At 31.1% G+C, this 17,635-nt stretch overlaps 1 protein-coding gene and 1 non-coding gene across 2 annotated transcripts in view; both read right to left on the bottom strand.

Annotated features, from left to right (window-relative positions):
• The window catches only part of Klhl1 (kelch like family member 1), a 404,701-nt gene that overhangs the window by 134,054 nt on the left and 253,012 nt on the right, over positions 1–17,635 (bottom strand). Inside the window, exon 6 of the mRNA XM_046466456.2 lies at positions 5,300–5,486. Within this exon, the coding sequence (XP_046322412.1) occupies positions 5,300–5,486 (187 nt within the window). The remainder of the gene's footprint in view (positions 1–5,299; positions 5,487–17,635) is intronic.
• On the bottom strand, positions 4,843–4,915 carry Trnaa-ugc (transfer RNA alanine (anticodon UGC)). Its single transcript has one exon. It is a non-coding gene; the product is annotated as a tRNA-Ala (tRNA).

The following is a 17,635-nucleotide window of genomic DNA, read 5'->3' as shown; positions in this document are numbered from 1 at the left end:
ATTATGCTGCTTACTAGATTTTTTACTATGAACCTCTAAATCATTAAATTATTCCTTTGAAAATAAAGCATTTGACAAAAGTGTCTCATAGTCTGTCTGCAGAGCAGTTTATTTTATGGTATAGCCAAACTTACTAGTTCAAGAAACTAAGATACAATATGCAATAATTAGAAAAGAAGGAAATAATTTGATACTATTCAAAATTATTTGCAAAATTAAATTTAATCTTAATTTAACAAATTACAATTAAAAAATGTTCAACCTTTCTATTTAAGTTGGGAAGTTTAAATGTAATTACAAAACTTAGGTCTCATTTTCCAATTATTTCTACTTTATACTAGAAATTGCTCATAATGAAATAATTTTTTAATACAGAAAATTTTGAGAAGATATTGAAACTGGCACTCTGCATAATTTAATGGTGATATAAAGTCATCTATACTTTCTAGAAAAAATAAATTCATACATCATAATAACTTTACCTCCCACACACTAATTTTTCACCAAGAATTCATTCACTCATAGTTTAGGATAAACTAAAAGAAAGAGTTGAGAGGGCCCCGAGTTCCAATATCTCTTTCAAAAGTATGCCCCCAGTGGCCTAACTTCCTTCTGTTAGGCCCCAACTACTAGAGGTTACACCACCTCTCCATAGCACCATATGTTGGGGACCACACCTTCAAATATGGGCCTTTGGGAGATACTGAAAATCTAAACTATAACACTTTTAAAAAATACAATACAAAATTCCATTTATCATTTAATTCTTTTTTCTTGATTCATCATTCTTGACTGTTGTTTGAATTGGCCTAAAAGACATTTAGCTGTAGGCATGGTGGTGTTCACCTGTAATCCCAGTAGCTCGGGAGGCTGAGGCAGGAGAATTGAGAGTTGAATGCCAACCTCAGCAAAAGTGAGATACTAATAAGCAACTCAGTGAGACCCTGTCTCTAAATAAAATACAAAACAGAGCTGGAGATGTGGCTCATTGGTCATGTGAACCTGAGTTCCATCCCTAGTACCAGAAAAAGAAAAAAGATACTTACCTTATGCATCATGATATTCATATATGTATCACTTACATGACCACCTTACTGCCTTATTCCTTCGCTGTATCACATCATTATCCCTTATTTATTTAATTAATTATTATTATTTTTTTTTGGTAAGGAGGATTGAACCCAGGTCACTCTACCTCTGAATTTCTTTCCCAACCTTTTAAAAACTTAGCTATTGTTTAATTTTGAGACAGGGTTTTGCTAAGTTGAAGAGGTTTTCCTTGATTTTGTAATTCTCTCTCCTCAGCCTCCCATGTCATTGGGTTCCAGAAATAAGACACTAAAATCAGCATATTACTATTATTTCATAGAGTTCTTATATTTTCATGCCTCTAGAATTTCTACACTATTATTTTCCATAATACAATTAGGAAGCTCAGCCCAGGTTACTGCTGAGAGCACTGGCAAATTAGTCACATGCTTTGTTTCTTTAATCATGCAGTGGCTTCTTGTTAATATGAATTTATTGAATGTTCAATTGATATTTTTGTTTGCTTTTTTATATAAAATACTATCATGTGCAGATGCACATATGGAATTAATATTACATCAGTATTTTCCCATGAAATATGGCATTCTTTAAAAAACAAATGGTATTTGTTTGACTTTGAAATTAGACAAATAATGTATTAGACTTATATTTATAAAATCTGAGAATAGGAGGAATGTATTTATTGATAGTCCCTAGAAATCAAAGGTTTACCAAATAAAATTAACTTACCACAACATTATAACAATGTATTCCTGCTTCTGTTCTAGGGCATAGAATATTATGCATGTTATTTGGTATTTATTACTCTCAAAAAGACAATGGAGATACACATTAATAGCTTTGTTTTCTTGATTGAGATAAATCTTTGCTTTTATGATGCTACAATTTCTAACTATTTGTAGGTCAAAAGATTTTTATCTGATAAGATATTTTCTGTTTCATCACTTTAAAAAGATATTTTAAGGGGATGGGGCTGTGGCTCATTGGTAGAGTGCTCACTTAACATGTGTAAAGCTCTGGGTTCGATCCTCAGCACTACATAAAAAAAAATAAAATAAAATAAAGATATTGTGTCCAACTACAACTAGAAAAAATATTTTTTAAAAAAGACATTTTAAAACCATTATACATTTTCTAAAACTTCTGTAATATCATATTAAATAACAACATTTGATGGTATATGAAAGAAGTGAAACTCTGAGGGAGATAAAATGGAGAGAAGCAGGGTCAGAAATCATTTGTTATTTCTTTAGTTCTCAAAACAACAAGTTGTCTACCGTTTTTAACTGACAGTTATGTTTTATTTCATATTTTTGAAAATTATCTTAATTTTATTTGATAACTGCAACATTACTATTCTTGAATTGAAAAAGAGTGACATTCTAGAGTTGAATCCATGGCAGGTAATAGATGCATAATTAGTTGTCTTGAATGAATGAATGAATCAATGACAATGACTAAAATTCAATTTCATTAAGTCAAAGCTGGTATTATTACTTGAAGCAATATAAGCTTTTCTCAATAATTCTGATATTACAATTTGTTAAGAAACCTAAGAAACCATAATATTTCTTCAAGTAGAAAGTACATTTTAAATGAAATCATAAAGTCTAAAAACTTGTCATCCATAGAATGCATCTGGAAGTAAATTATGTAGTAAAGAAAGAATAAGGGATATGTAATGGCTTTCTGTGGTAAAGCCACTATAAAAATTTTATAAAGTTCAAATATATTTTGAGTCAGTTTTTTATAGACAATCACTACATTAGTCAGGGTTCCATAAAGAAAAAGAATCAATATTGTATAGAGGTATATATGAGAGAATTACTATGGAAATCAGCTCACACAATTATGGAAATCAAGAAGTCCTCACAATATTCAGTCTTCAAGTTGCAGGATCAGAGAAGTCAGTGATGTAATCTACTCTGGATCCACAGCCTGAGAACCAGGAGGCAATAGGGGTGTGTGTGTGTGTGTGTGTGTGTGTGTAGGGGTGCACTGCTGGTATAATTACTGAAGTTTGAATTTCTGAGAACCTGTTACTATGAAGTTTGAAGCCAGAGGATATATAGCCACCTCCAGAAGAGAAAGTAAATTATTTTGTTTGTCTTTTTGCTCAATCCAGGACCTCAAGGAATTGGAAATGTTCACTACACCAGTGAAAGATATATGATATTCAAGCTTCTTTGCTCAGTTTGTTGAATCAAATGCTAATCTCTTCTAGAAACACCATCAGAAACATCTCACTCCAGTAAGAATGGCATTATGAAGTCAAAAAACAACAAGTGCTGGCGAGGATGTGGGGAAAAGGGTACACTCATACATTGCTGGTGGGACTGCAAATTGTTGCAGCCAATTTGGAAAGCAGTATGGAGATTCCTTGGAAAACTAGGAATGGAACCACCATTTGACCCAGCTATTCCTCTTCTCGGACTATATCCAAAAGACCTAAAAGAGCATACTACAGGACACAGCCACATCAATGTTTATAGCAGCACAATTCACAATAGCTAGACTGTGGAACCAACCTAGATGCCCTTCAATAGATGAATGGATAAAAAAATGTGGCATTGTTACACAATGGAATATTACGCCTCACTAATATATAACAAGATCATGGCATTTGCAAGGAAATGGATGGCATTAGAGCAGATTATGCTAAGTGAAGTTAGCCAATACCTAAAAAACAAATGCCGAATGTCTTCTCTGATATAAGGGGGGTGACTCTAAATGGGTAGGGAGGAAAAGCATGAGAAGAAGACTACCAGTAAATAGGGAAGAGAGGTGGAAGGGAATGGGAGGGAGAAGGGGAATTGAACGGAGGATGAAAGGAGACCCTCATCGTTACACAAAATACATGTATGATGATGTGAGGGGAAAAAAAAGAAATGTGTCACATTAGATTGGGTAGAGAGAGGTGATGGGAGGGGAGGAGAAGGGAAGCGGGGATAGGAAGGGCAGCAGAATAAAATAGACACTAGTATTGCTGTATTGTAATAAAGCCTTGGTCAGACAATCTAAAAAAATAAAAAAGAGCTGTGTAATCAAAAAAATTGGAGACCACTGTTCTAAAGAATAAATTGTATTAAATTTAAAAAAAGAGAAAGAAACATCATCAGAAATAATGTTTTGCAACAACCTGAGTATCCCTAAACCAGTCACAATGAAACATACAAGTAACCATTAAAATCTTTATCCAGATTCTTTCCTTTTGGAAAAAACTGTTAAAGTTTAGATAAGAGGTGTCCTCCAAAAACTCATGTGTAAGACAATACAAGAATGTTGTATTGTCATGAGCTGAAATGATTGTATTATGAGAGCTTTAACTTAATTAGTGTATTAATCCATTGATATGGATTAACTGGAAAGTAACTCTAAGTAGGTAGGATGTGGCTGGAGGAAGTGGATAACTAGGGGAATGCTTTTGGGGTTTATATTTTGTCCCTGATATGTGGAGCTCTCTCTACTTCCTGATTGCTAATTGCCTGAGCTGCTTTCTTCTTCCACACCCTTTTACCATAATGTTCTGTGTCACCTCAGGTGCAAAGGAGTTAGCCATCTAGGGACTAAGACCTTGGAAACCATGAGCATCAAACAAACTTTTCCTACTCTTAAATTTTTCTGGTCAGGTCCCAGCAGTGAAAAAGCTGACTAAACCAAGAAGAATGATATTTCATTTTGCTCCAATGACAACTACCACAGTTATTATACTAATTTATAATTATCTACTTATCTGTCTTAATGCTATCTGAAAATCTCAGCTTCTCAAAGGCAGAGATTTTTTTTTTTTTTTAATGGTGCTGGGGATTGAACCCAGGGCCTTCTGCATGCAAGGCAAGCACTCTACCAACTGAGCTACATCCCCAGACCCTTCACATGCAGAATCTTATCATAATTGTACTGCAGTAAGCATGTCCCTGACATACTGTGTTTCCTTTACTTAGAACTGAAATGCAGTTTTCAATATATGTGACAAATTGGCCTGTGTTAAGTTTAAATTCTTTTCTCATTTTATTTGAAATCTTGCATGTAATGCAGAAGAGATAAATAAAGAATTTAAAGATGAATACATAGAAGTGAAAAATACAGACCAGAAATATAAATGGAACTTTAATTTTCCCTTAGTCTTAAATCATAATTGTTAAAGCTAAGTTTATGCAAAGATTATTTGTTTATCCAGATTATAATAATAAAATTGAGTGATGGTGTGGCACAGGGTTTGTCTTAATCCAGATCTAAAATTATATACCTTTGTTGTTATCCATTCCTCCTACTGCATAGAGGGTTCCAACTGTAGATTTTCTGGGTTTAGTTCTTGGACTTTGCATTAAAGTTCTTCTTTCTGGCAGTAGATGATATTTCATTGCTTCCAGGATCAGCTTTTGACATTCCAAGTCATTCTTAAATAATGCATGGTTTTCTAGGTCAGCCAAGATCTGTGAATAATATACAATCATTATTAATAATGATTTTTTAAAAAAGAATATGGTATCAGTAGTTAAAAATCTTAAAGCCTATGATATTACTCTTATATTGAGAGGAATAAGGAGTGTAGGAATTGATTATATCTACAAATAAATACAAATAAAATGCACATTTCCAAGAGGAATGCAGTGCATTTTTTAATCCCGTATTGCTATGATTTTACTATTCATTGAAAACGTTCTAGAGATCAATTTTTCCATTTACTTTCCTCTTACAGAGTTGTTTATAAATCAAGTACAATTGCTCATGTTATTCATAAACCTGTCTGGTTAAGGAAATTAAAAAATTACCTTCAACAGAATGTGCTAAAATGAGCTTATCGTAAGTACTCACATAATTAAGTTCTTTTAAATACAGTTGAATTCTCTTCTAAATCCCAAGTGACTCCATGAAAATGTAAACAGTTATCCTCATAATGGCTCTTTTAGTATGAAAGCAATTGAAAAGCTGCTTATTAGGCAAAGTAATAGTTTCCAATAGTGAAAAATAAGAAATGTTAATACCAAAAATCCAGAGCCAGAGCTAACAATATATTGAGACCAGGAGTTTTAAACTATATTGTCTCTCTTCTGCTGCAAAAGGTTTAGTGTCTATGAGTCTTTTGTGTATAACTTAACACTTTAAAATCTTTTAAGTTTCCTCTTCCTTTGTGCTTCTTTAGATTCTTTTTTTCTTGATTCTTTCAATCTTTTTCTATTTTCATGAATTGTGTTTCATTTTCATTTATGCTTAAATTTGTTATATATATTTTAAAAATTAATGAGTTGAAAATTGAACAAAGACTCACTGGCCTTTTCTTGTTCATTGATAAGCAATCATACTACACAAATATTTATTAAGTGAATACATTAATATATTGTCAGGAGAGGCAAATAAATTATTGCTTTGAACTCCATAGCCTTGGATATTTTGGCTGCCCCATGCGAAGATGTAGAAAAACGCGCCCATTTGCAGGCGGCCTCTGTCAATGGGGCTGATTCCATGCCTGGCATGGAATTTATGAGTTCGATAGCTTTGAATTTAGATGTCTGAGAGCTTTGGTTAAAAGAGATACCAGTGTGCTTAAACAGCCTTGAGGCCCCAGCTGACTGGAGGAGGAAGAATTACTAAGCAAGGGATAAGGCCCCAATAAGCCCAACTTCCAGCCTCTTGCCTTTCTTTTATCTTGAAGAACTCTTGTGAACAATGAATTCCTTTCAAGTGTTCTCCTATAAAATAAAGGTTGGTGGCCTATCTCCCTTTGTTAGGATCAGACCCATCAGGTCGTTTCCATCCGAAAATCTCCTGTTTTCAATGTATTTTTTGTCTCCTTTGGTTTTCTTTCTTTATCTTTCATGTTTTTGTTTTGTTTTGTTTTGTTTTGGTACCAGGGATTGAACTCAGGGGCACTCGACCACTGAACCACACCCCCAGCCCTTTTTTTGTATTTTATTTAGAGATAGGGTCTCACTGAGTTGCTTAGAGCCTTGCTTTTTGCTGAGGCTGGCTTTGAACTCATGATCCTCCTGCCTCAGCCTCCCAAACAGCTGGGATTACTATGTTTTCAGCCTTTTATTTCCAGTCTGCCCACACCTAGGACAGTTACTTATTCCCTTGCCTTGCAGGTCATGGTCAGAATATATAGGGAAACATGTAATTAAATAAGTAATATAACACTATAATTTTAACTACAGGTAAATTTGTTTAGCCTATTTATATTACCTTTAGAGGAACTAGGAAGAATGTAAAAACACATAAATACTCATTTATAAAAGGTATGAAAGATAACAGAGTAGGTCTAAGTCTGAATAAGGATGTGATGTATTAGGTACTAGATGCTTTGGAAATGTGTAAGTAAAAATGTCTACATTCTTAGCTCTATTTCTTATATACTAAAATACTAGCTGCCTTCCTAATTTTATTCTGAACATTAAATTTTTAAAAACGGTATGAAGTGAAATAGGTAATTGTTAATGAATTTTTTAAAGGACTACCATTTAAACATTTTAGTAACATTTTTGCTCTTTATCATCAAAGAGAATATTATTTCTAACATATGTATCAAAATGTTTATTTTGAATATAAGCCTTTTCTTTCTATTAGAAAAATAATTAGGCTTTACAGTGATTAATTTATATAAATATATATGCATATTTGTATATATTATATTTGATTAATTTATAATGAATTTATGATTGATTTATAAATATTTCTATATGTGAAGCTAGCTCTCATAAATTCCTTTTTCTTTCTCTCCTTTTTTCATCTCTTTTGGGAAAATTTGGGATTATTGGTCATTAAAAATATCAATGTATTTGGAGTTAATTATTTATAAGAATATCTTAGGTAGATAGATATGAAATTATAAATAAAAGAAAATTTTAAAAATGTATGTGCTTTTTCCCATGTTTTCTTTTTCTGTTTTTCCTAGAAAATTATAGAACAGAATCAAAAAAGTTTAACTGAGAACCTGGGTGATGGCTTTAGCTTTATATAAGCTGATTTAAATATTTCAAAATTTTGATATATGAATGAAAAGGGTCCTTTATAGTAAACTAGTTCATACAATATTCCTGATATTTAGATGATTCTTTTAACTCAGGGTGGATTAATTTTTAGCTTATAATTAACTTGAGGACTTCCTTTTGGTTTTATCAATACATAAACATAACATGAGCACAAAATTTTTGTAAGTAGAAATAGGTTTAATATCTAATATTTAAAACTTGTAAAGTAGTAATATGGAACCAATAAGTTATAATTTAATAGCTTAACATTATCAACATAAAAATTATTTATATTAAATTCAAGTAAGTGATCTCATCTTTCAAGGCTGTCTCTTGAATTATTCCAGTGCTGCAAATCAAAAGGGTCATATAATATTGACTCACATTATAATCGTTATTTCTTTGGAGAACTTTAAAACAGTAGACCATTAGAAACTAGTGAAATTCTTGACTAAGTTTTCATTTTCAAAAGTAAGAAAAATGTTAAAAATATTATTCACTGAAATTTTTCAAATTTTTCTTAGTTAAAAGTTTTATATATAAAATAAACATAAGGAAATACAATGTACTACATGTTGCATGTTTTAAATATTATTTAAATGATAACATTTGCTAAAATGAAATAAAATATATTTTCTTTAAAAAGTTAGCCATCTGGGTCACTTTTTCCTGTTCTAATTTTCCTTGTGGCTAAGTCACTTTTTCCTGTTCTAAATTTCCTTGTGGCAAAAACAAAAGCCCCTTTTTCAGTTAAATAATATAAATAATACAAAAGATTACAGAGAAATAAGAATGTACATACAATAGAAAGATATTGTTTCTTAAGAAACATATTTTGTTAAAATTCAGTAATACAATATATACATTGATATAAAAGTTTTAAAAAACTGACTTGAACATCTATAGGAATATAACATATTTACATAGATCTAAAAAAAGGCAAAGATATATCTGACTTATTTCAAATTATTTATAAATAACAGTTGATTATAAAAGAAAGCTTAGGGAATTATGTGGAAATAAAGAATCAGAGGAGAGTCATCTCTAAGGGCTTAGGTTTGTAATTCTTTTAAGTAATAAATTTTAAATGAAAATGAACTACTCAATATTTATAGATATATGCACAAGAAAATTATAATATGAATCAATTGTTTAAAAATATGACAAAGAATATATGTAAAAGAAAATTAAAACATGTATTATGCTTCTATAAAATGGCAATGGTATTTTGTACTTAAATGATATTTTTCTTTATATGCACAAAATATTGTAGAAAATATCTGAACTTTGGCATACTCCTAACTAGTTTGGCAAAGACAGTTATTTTGAAGGAAATTCAATTTCTTCATAATCATTGTTATGTATTATTCTGTGTTTTAAAAATATTACTTATAAGCATGTTTTGCTTATGGATAGCATAAACTGTGTTTGTATTTCATTTCATCTGCCAATATATTTTAGTATTATGATTTTACCCCAAGTTCAAGTACAAATTCAGACTGTTTTTAAACTTCAGTTATCTTCAGATTTTCTTGGAATGTTCCAGGAATAACTCAAATATCTGCTTCTTTTACACACTGAAAGAAGATAGTAAAAATAATGTAGTTTTAACATTCTTAAACTCTAATGAATCCTAAGCTAATGTAATTGCTTTTCTGCTCCTCAAATTTAGAAAAAAACAATTGGAAATAGTTAATAAATAATAAACTACTTAGAAACCTTCTCTGTTAATCAGCTTTTCATCACTGTGACCATGATGCCTAACATAAACAAGTTAGAGGAGAAAGAGTTTATTTGGGGCTCACAGTTTCAGAGGTTCAGTCCATGCTCGGCAGACTCCACTGCTCTGGATCTGATGATAGGTAGAACATCATGACAGAAGGCCATGGTATAGGAAAGATGCTCAGGTCATGGAAGCCAGGAAGCAGAGAAAGAGAGAAAGTAGAGCCAGGGACAAGAGTAGTCTGAGGCCTCACTACCAGTGACCTACTTCCTCTAAGCCTACAGTTATCATGTAGTAGTCCATTCAAATTACTGTCCATGAAATGGGTTAATCCATTGATGAGGTAATATATCAAATGGGTTAATCCATTGATGAGGTTATAGCTCTCATTATCTAATCATTTAATGTCTGAACATTCCTGCATTGCCTAATACATGAGTTTTTAAACGGACATTAAAAATCTAAATCAGAAAAGTTACATTTATCTGCAAATATTTATACAAAAATTTCAAACTAGAATTTTTCCCTCAGATAATAAATATAAATACCATTTTGGTAATCTTAACATAATTTATTTTACAAATGAAAAGCTCTTGAAACTTTTTCATCATCACTATTTGTATGTTTTCACACTTAGAATAATTATCAACTGCATTCTTAATTATTAATTGGGTTCTAAACCTCAAAAGAGTATTTCATTATTTATACATCAATAATGTTTCAGAATGTTCATCTTCTAAAATAAAAACCAAAAATAAAATTCCTGTGACTTAATATGAAGGACAGTATAGGGAGCTATTAACATTACTTGAATCTCTAAGGGGAGAATCTCTGAAATTATGTCTTTCAACTAAAGAGAAACAAGACATATTTTAGTTTTAGAAATTTGTTCCATATATAAATATGAAATGAAAAATTTCAGAAATTATCCACAGTCAAATGGTATTCTGGAGGAAAAAGTATGTACGGAAGACCTACAAATCAAATATAGGGGAATATAATAATGGGCGGTGTCTATAAAATCAAGAAGAATAAAATTAAGCAGACTGAAAACATTCTTTTTGCCATTATATTATTCAATTTCATTTTCAGAAAGTTTTTCAACTCTATATTCTGCAAAGATTTTAAGAAATAAAATATATTTAGTTTTTGGTATGGTTTACTCTGAATAATTTCAGTTTAAATATGAAATTGGATTATATAATTGAAATTGCAAGTATGCAGAATTTCACTTTATATTGTATTTCAAACAAAATTTCAAATATACTTAATAAACAAAAATATTGTAATATTGTCTTGTAGAACTTATAATAATGTTGGGGATACAAATCAAGTCAAGATGGCACCTGGCACTTTGCCAGGAGGAGTGGTTTGTGAAGTAACTCCAGTGAGCCATTAAGATGATGAGGATTCCTTAATGACTGACTGCTGTATCTAGATGATGTTAATTAAGTTAAGTTGTGTGTAATTAGTTGGGTATTTGTACCTCTGCTGTCCTGCAGAAAAGCGGATCCTGCTACCTTGGGTGCCGGCTACTTTGAGTTCTCACTCTGTTCCCGCTGAGTTCACTCGCAATAAAGTAGTTCCTGCTTCAACATTCAAGTTGCTTGTCACCTCTCGGTTATTTTGCCCAGCCGGACTATGGCACAATAAGGCTTGCCCTTTGGAATTATGTTAAATTTTAATAGCAACATAAACATGTAGAGTTTGAAGTAGAAACAGAATTAAGTAGAGTTTGCAATGGAATGCTGTATTGTTTAAATTCACGTTTCAAGTATTACTGCTTTCAGATTCTGTGAGCTGAAAGATAGGTAGATTTTGTAGAGAAATTAGAAATCTTAAATTATCAAAATTGGAGGATTACCTTGAAAAATGCAATGAACTATAATAGTTATAGGAAAATGTCTGTGTTAGAAAAGTAAACTTTTTGATGTTTTAATGACCTATTTATGTAAACTGAATGTAAAAGCATATATATATATATATATATATATATAGCAACAAAATATAAACAAACTTAAAAAAATTGTGTCACATACATATATAAATGAATTAAAATTTCCAGGGCTCTTCTTTAATTATATGTGAATGTTAGGAAAATAAGGTATATAGTGCATGCTTCTCTAAAGGCAGTGTGTTCCTCTGTTATTTATTTATTTCAGTTAGACAGTCACTTTATAAATACGATCTATTTCTCTGTAACCTTGTTAGGTTTCCTTTGTGACTCAATGACTGCTTAATTAAAGGATAACCCCGTAGCTGATGAACAGAAAATGACCAAGAAACATGAGAATCTTGTGTATTACCTTAAGAATTTACTAATGCAAAAAAATTAGAAAAGTTTAACCATCATAGATAGATCTTTTGATGTAGACTTTCTTAGACCACTCCAGCTACTAGAAAAGTCATGAACTTTTGATTAGAAATATTCTTTACAGCTAAGTGTTTGAAAACACTGATATTCTCTTCTTACACGTTCTTTTTAAAGTTCCATTGGCTTTTACATTTACTTCACTTAGATTAGGGGGGAAAAGTGCCTTAATTAAGACAATATTTAATGCAATAGTTTATTATAATAAAAGACCTTGATTGTTGATGATTTGAGAAGTTGAATCACATGCCTCAGGTAGCTGTATGTTTAGGAAGTGAAAACCTGCTGAATGTCTTGATTCTGTGTGTTGCCCAAAGACATTCTGCAAGTGTCAGTTTTCCAAAAATATGTACCTAATTTTATTTCAAACACTTACAGTAAATGAGAAAGTATGACTCTGAAAGTATTCCAAACAGGAATACTTCATAAAAATGGAATATACTTTTCAAGAATCTATATTTTGTATTGTTTCTCCAATTTCTGAAAAAGAAAATAGAGTGAATTTTCATGTCATTCAAGAAAAGGCATCTTCTTTTTGAAAAAAATTATGTCAAGAAAATACTCTTTGCCTAGAATACATGTTATGATTTTTCTATCTCATGGGTATAGACACTGCTTTAACATTGCAAACAACTCATTTATTTATTAGCTTAAAAATTATATGTAAAAATTTACTTTTGTTTTAACACCTATTCTTATTTGTCAAAGAGTATTTACTCTTAAACTAAATATTAAAAAGTATTTATATCAGAAAAGTGAGAATACCAAACTTTCCAAAAATATAAAGATCATTAAGCAAATATAAAATCACATCATACTCTTGTATTGTTAATAGCTTGACATATGAAAATATCTATATAGTAATCCATTCCTTAAAAAATACTGCATTAATGAAAATATAATTTGAATGGGAAGATAATTAACAGGATATGAACAAAGCATAGTATTTAAAATTTTCATCTGGTCATGGGGTCAAATATGTAATGTAATATTGAATAAACACTGAAATAAAGATATATATAAACTTACTGTAGGGCTAAGAAAGTGCTAAATTTCCAATATATCCTTGGGCTAGTGCAGTTATGAAGACATTTTCATTTTTACAATAAACTGACAAAATTTCATATAGCTTATATTATTTCATAATGTTTCAAACTTTTATTTTGCTATTGAGTCCTATGCTAAAAAATAAACTCATAGAATTGGAATCTACAAAATAAAATTGATTCATATTAGAAGTCACACTCCTCAGAGAAATGAGTTTCATATAGTCTTTCAAGTTTTCTGCTTGAGAATAATAAATAAGGTGATGATAAAATGTTATCATATCCCATAAACTGTAGGGAAATATTTTACTTCAGTGTCTTATAAATAGGAATCATACAAATAAAATATATTCAGGAATTTGCATTATGCAGTTCCTAAGACATTTCACAGGGAAACTGATCCCATTCAGAACTAAACAAACCCTGAACCTATTTATTAGTTAAGATAGGGTTCTGATGAAAGGGGAGTTTGGTTATCACAGAGCTTTGTAGAAACATGATGAATAGAAAGTTCATGGGTAGAACAATTTCACAAGGGAAACCAGCCGGTGTCTCATGCTTAGAGAGGTATTTTGTATATTTCCTCTCTTTCATTCTTTGTCTGTGTTCAAAAGCATGAAGAGGGGAAAATGGATGATAATGTTGAAAGCTTAGCAATATTAGTTTGTTCACCAGTGCTCATAGAACTTCATCAGTGATTAATCCAGTATCTGCTGTGATTGGAACAGCTACTCTTCCATAAAATGAGCTTGCTCAATCAAAGCTAGATTGTCAGTCTGTACCCTGAAAGGAACACATCACCCCTGAGGAGACAGACTCTCTTATTACATTTGAAGTCCTATTAGCCTCCCTTGAAAAGAATTCTGGCAAAGGATAGAATCATAAGATGGAAATATATCCTTGTCCATTTTATTAACATAATCACCCTTTTAGCTAAATTGAGGATCTTATTCACATTTTAATATATATGAGAAAACTAGATACAATAAAGATTTCTGGATTCTTTTCCTGGGTTTTTCATTGCAAAAGAAAAACACAAACACAAAGTGACTTATAAAACTTACATCAGATACATTTGAATGGTTCCTCCTCAGGTATTTGGGGAAAAAAGAAGAAACTACAGATGAAATAAGGATCAGGTTCATTAATTTAATTCTGAGTACAGAAATATTTGATTGCCTTAAGATGAAAAATAATTGGCTATGCTGACAGTACAAATAGAGAAGAATAATGACATAATCAAAACAAGTAGAGCTCAGAAGATTAATCCAAATGATAACTCTTATTAGTGACAAGTGAATGGGCTTTCTGTTGCTATAATTTATGAGTAACTTTTATTTATTTAATGTGGGTTTACAGTTTTATAGTTTGAAAGCTCAGATTTTCTAAGACTGAAATAAATGATTCTGTGCAGAGCACAAACATTATCTCCATCCTGAACAATTTTATTGTATCCTAATTAACTGCTAGAACTTTCATTCATTCATTCAGAAAAATTCAATCAGCACTTATTTTGTTCAAGGTGCTATTAGTCCCTGATACCAGCAGTTTTGCTTGCCACTAATTCATTTAAGTTCACCCTAGAATATTTTCCTTAATTTATTCACGCTTAAAGTATATTTAAAATTGTCCATTACTTTCTTTGTCTATAAGAGATTATTCAACATCCTTTGACTTTGCTAAACATTCTCCTATACAACTTTATTATATCTAATTATTCATTTTTCCCAAAACCCTAATGCCCATTATATTGTATTTTATATTTTAATTCTTGATTTCTTCCCTCTTGTCAGAATATAATATGCAACTTTCTTTATCTGAACCCTTTTCCTTACTGTCTCTGTCTCTCACTCTCTCTTAAATATAATATTGCCTTTTCCCTCTGGAAACTCTATTAAAATCTGATCCAATCTTCAGAGTTGAGTTTAAGATTCTGTTGTTTCAGTGAGGACTGACTGAATTGCACAGGCCTCAATCAATAAAATTTGCTTTTATTAATCATTTCAGACTTTAATAGTTATCACATATATAATCACTGAAGGACTTGTTATACATGTTAAATCACAAACCTTTAGGAAATCATTAAAAAATGTCTGCTATATCTTATCTGTTACCTCTGAATGGGTTATGGGTCATAGAATTCACTAAAGAACAGCTTAAATGAGTGATCATTTTCTATTATTAGTATTTATATATTGATTTATTTAAAATTATGTATTCCATATTGAAGTCTGAAAATACATAGTAATTCAATATCACATCTCAAGATCAATGTATAAATTAATCACCATCAGAAACATTTTTCATTGTTCAGAAACATGGTTGCTTACCAATCACTGAGTGTCTACATTTCTAAACAATTTATCCCCCAAATGGGTCATAGAATGTTTATTTCAAGTCATAGTCAATGGCAAAAATCCACTAGAGGTCTGGCATGCTTGCATGTACCTAGATTCTATTAAACATTTTTTTCTAGCCTGAACAAGATTTCAAGTTAAAATTTACACCTAACTTTTGAAATCATGGTTTATTGAATCACTAATGTGTCTGCTAGATACCAAGACTAGAAAGATCAATCTTATCAAGAAAATCGTCTTAAAAACACTGTGTTAATATTAGCTTCACTAATATTTTGTAAGAAAAATTGTTTCAATACAAGTTATTATTACCTGAAATGGACAGATTGTCTTCTAGCTAAGTGTGTCATTCAATCATAACTTAAATTCAAACCATCTGTTGTGAAAGAATAAAATTTATAGAGATACATAGTAGGGTCATACTGTATTTATATTATTTTAATACAAGATGTTCTGAATTAAAAGATAATACTAAACACAGCTTTAAACTGTAGCTAATGAGGGAAAGGTACTGAGTGCAATAATCATTCTTAAACATTACCTTCTGTGAGAGGGATGAGCTTGCAAATAGCCTGCACACTATATTCAGGGGTAACTACCTTAATCAATTAAAAAGCAAATGCTGCTATGAGAAAGATTAAAAATTCTTCCTTTACTTCTCCCACATTTGATCTTAGAAAAGTTAATTCTGGTAGTAGAAAATCCTGGAAATATTTTGACATAAATCTATAGGATAGTAATAGAAGAGATTGAATTTAGTGGATATGTAATCCATGGAGAAAACTGGAGTTCCTAATTTCAATAATAATGCAGACCTCACATTAAACTTGCTTTTCTTCAGCCCTATCTCAATCATTTTAACTAATCCTTTTAATTTGTCTCACACTAATTATAAGGTATCAGTCAGTATTTCGCTTCCTTCATTTCACTAAGAGAAGATGGAGAAAGAATTTTAATCACTTCATATTTGCAGATTTCCAGCTTTCTTTAGATTTATTCTGATCAAAGCCCAACATACCTCTTTTGATCATCATCAGTGAAATAAGTTCCTGTGAAAACATCAAGGTAGATGCATCTTGCAAGTCAATAAGGGATTAAAATTATTCTCCCACATAAACCTAATTCCACTGGGCGTACACTTTTCAGTTTTTAAAGTTTGGGTATGAAATAAGTTGCTCAAACATCTTTACTGAAGATTTCAGGAATAAGAGAAAATATAATTTTATTAATCTTAATACTCAGGGGACTAAAAGAACTGGGAATGTGTCAAACCCTATGTCAGATACTTTGGGGTACACAAAAGGAAATGCACTGGTTCCTAATTTCGAGTGATTTATAATTATTTGAGCATATGGTTATTATTCTCCAGTAATTACAGTTAAGCAGCAGTATAACAAGCTGATTGAGAAATGGCCTCCTATGTTTGCATCTGAAGTGCAGTTTTCAGTTGGTTGATTTTTTCAAAACAAAAAATTTTAAACTACCCACTCATCTTTTGTTATTTATATATGGCCCACCTAGACTTTCATAGCATTCAAAAGTCATCGAAAATAGTTCCATTAATCACTGTAATGTGTAGATCCATGCTGGGAGGTAATTGCTTAAAGTGGTATTCACTAGCATAAGTTGTAATTTAAGTTTCTTAAACACAGGAAGTAATCGTATTCTCACCATGCCATACACAGTGTCATGCTGGAACAACTAAACTTGTTTTCCTTTAATAAAACTGAATTAGTTATTTTGTTTTTTATTTGATTTTGCTATTGCATCTATATTTTATTTCTGAAAGAAAGTCATACAATTTTTTTTTCAAAATATGGGAGAGAAAATGGTGTGGGACCTGTTTAAAAGAGAAATATTATGGCCCCACCCTGACCTTTCTCTTTCCTTCTCTTCTGCAACTACTATACATTTACAAACTCCATTCCAAGTACAATGAAAGGAGATTCTCTGCCTGCTCAGCAAAAGACAAAATCCATCTTGACCATAAGGGGGCAAAATTTCATTTTCAAAATGATTGTGACTTTTTAATGTATAGAATCTTTGATTTCAATCTTATGATCAACTATTATAAATGGAGACCCATCAGAAAGGCTAAGAAATTATGAAGTTATTTT

The sequence above is a fragment of the Marmota monax genome, unplaced genomic scaffold (assembly GCF_021218885.2).
Source record: "Marmota monax isolate L192 unplaced genomic scaffold, Marmota_monax_Labrador192_F-V1.1 WCK01_AAM20220418_F8-fsc00049, whole genome shotgun sequence".
Taxonomy (NCBI): domain Eukaryota; kingdom Metazoa; phylum Chordata; class Mammalia; order Rodentia; family Sciuridae; genus Marmota; species Marmota monax.
Note: the sequence above shows the minus strand (reverse complement) of the source record. Positions and strands in the feature narration are given on the sequence as shown.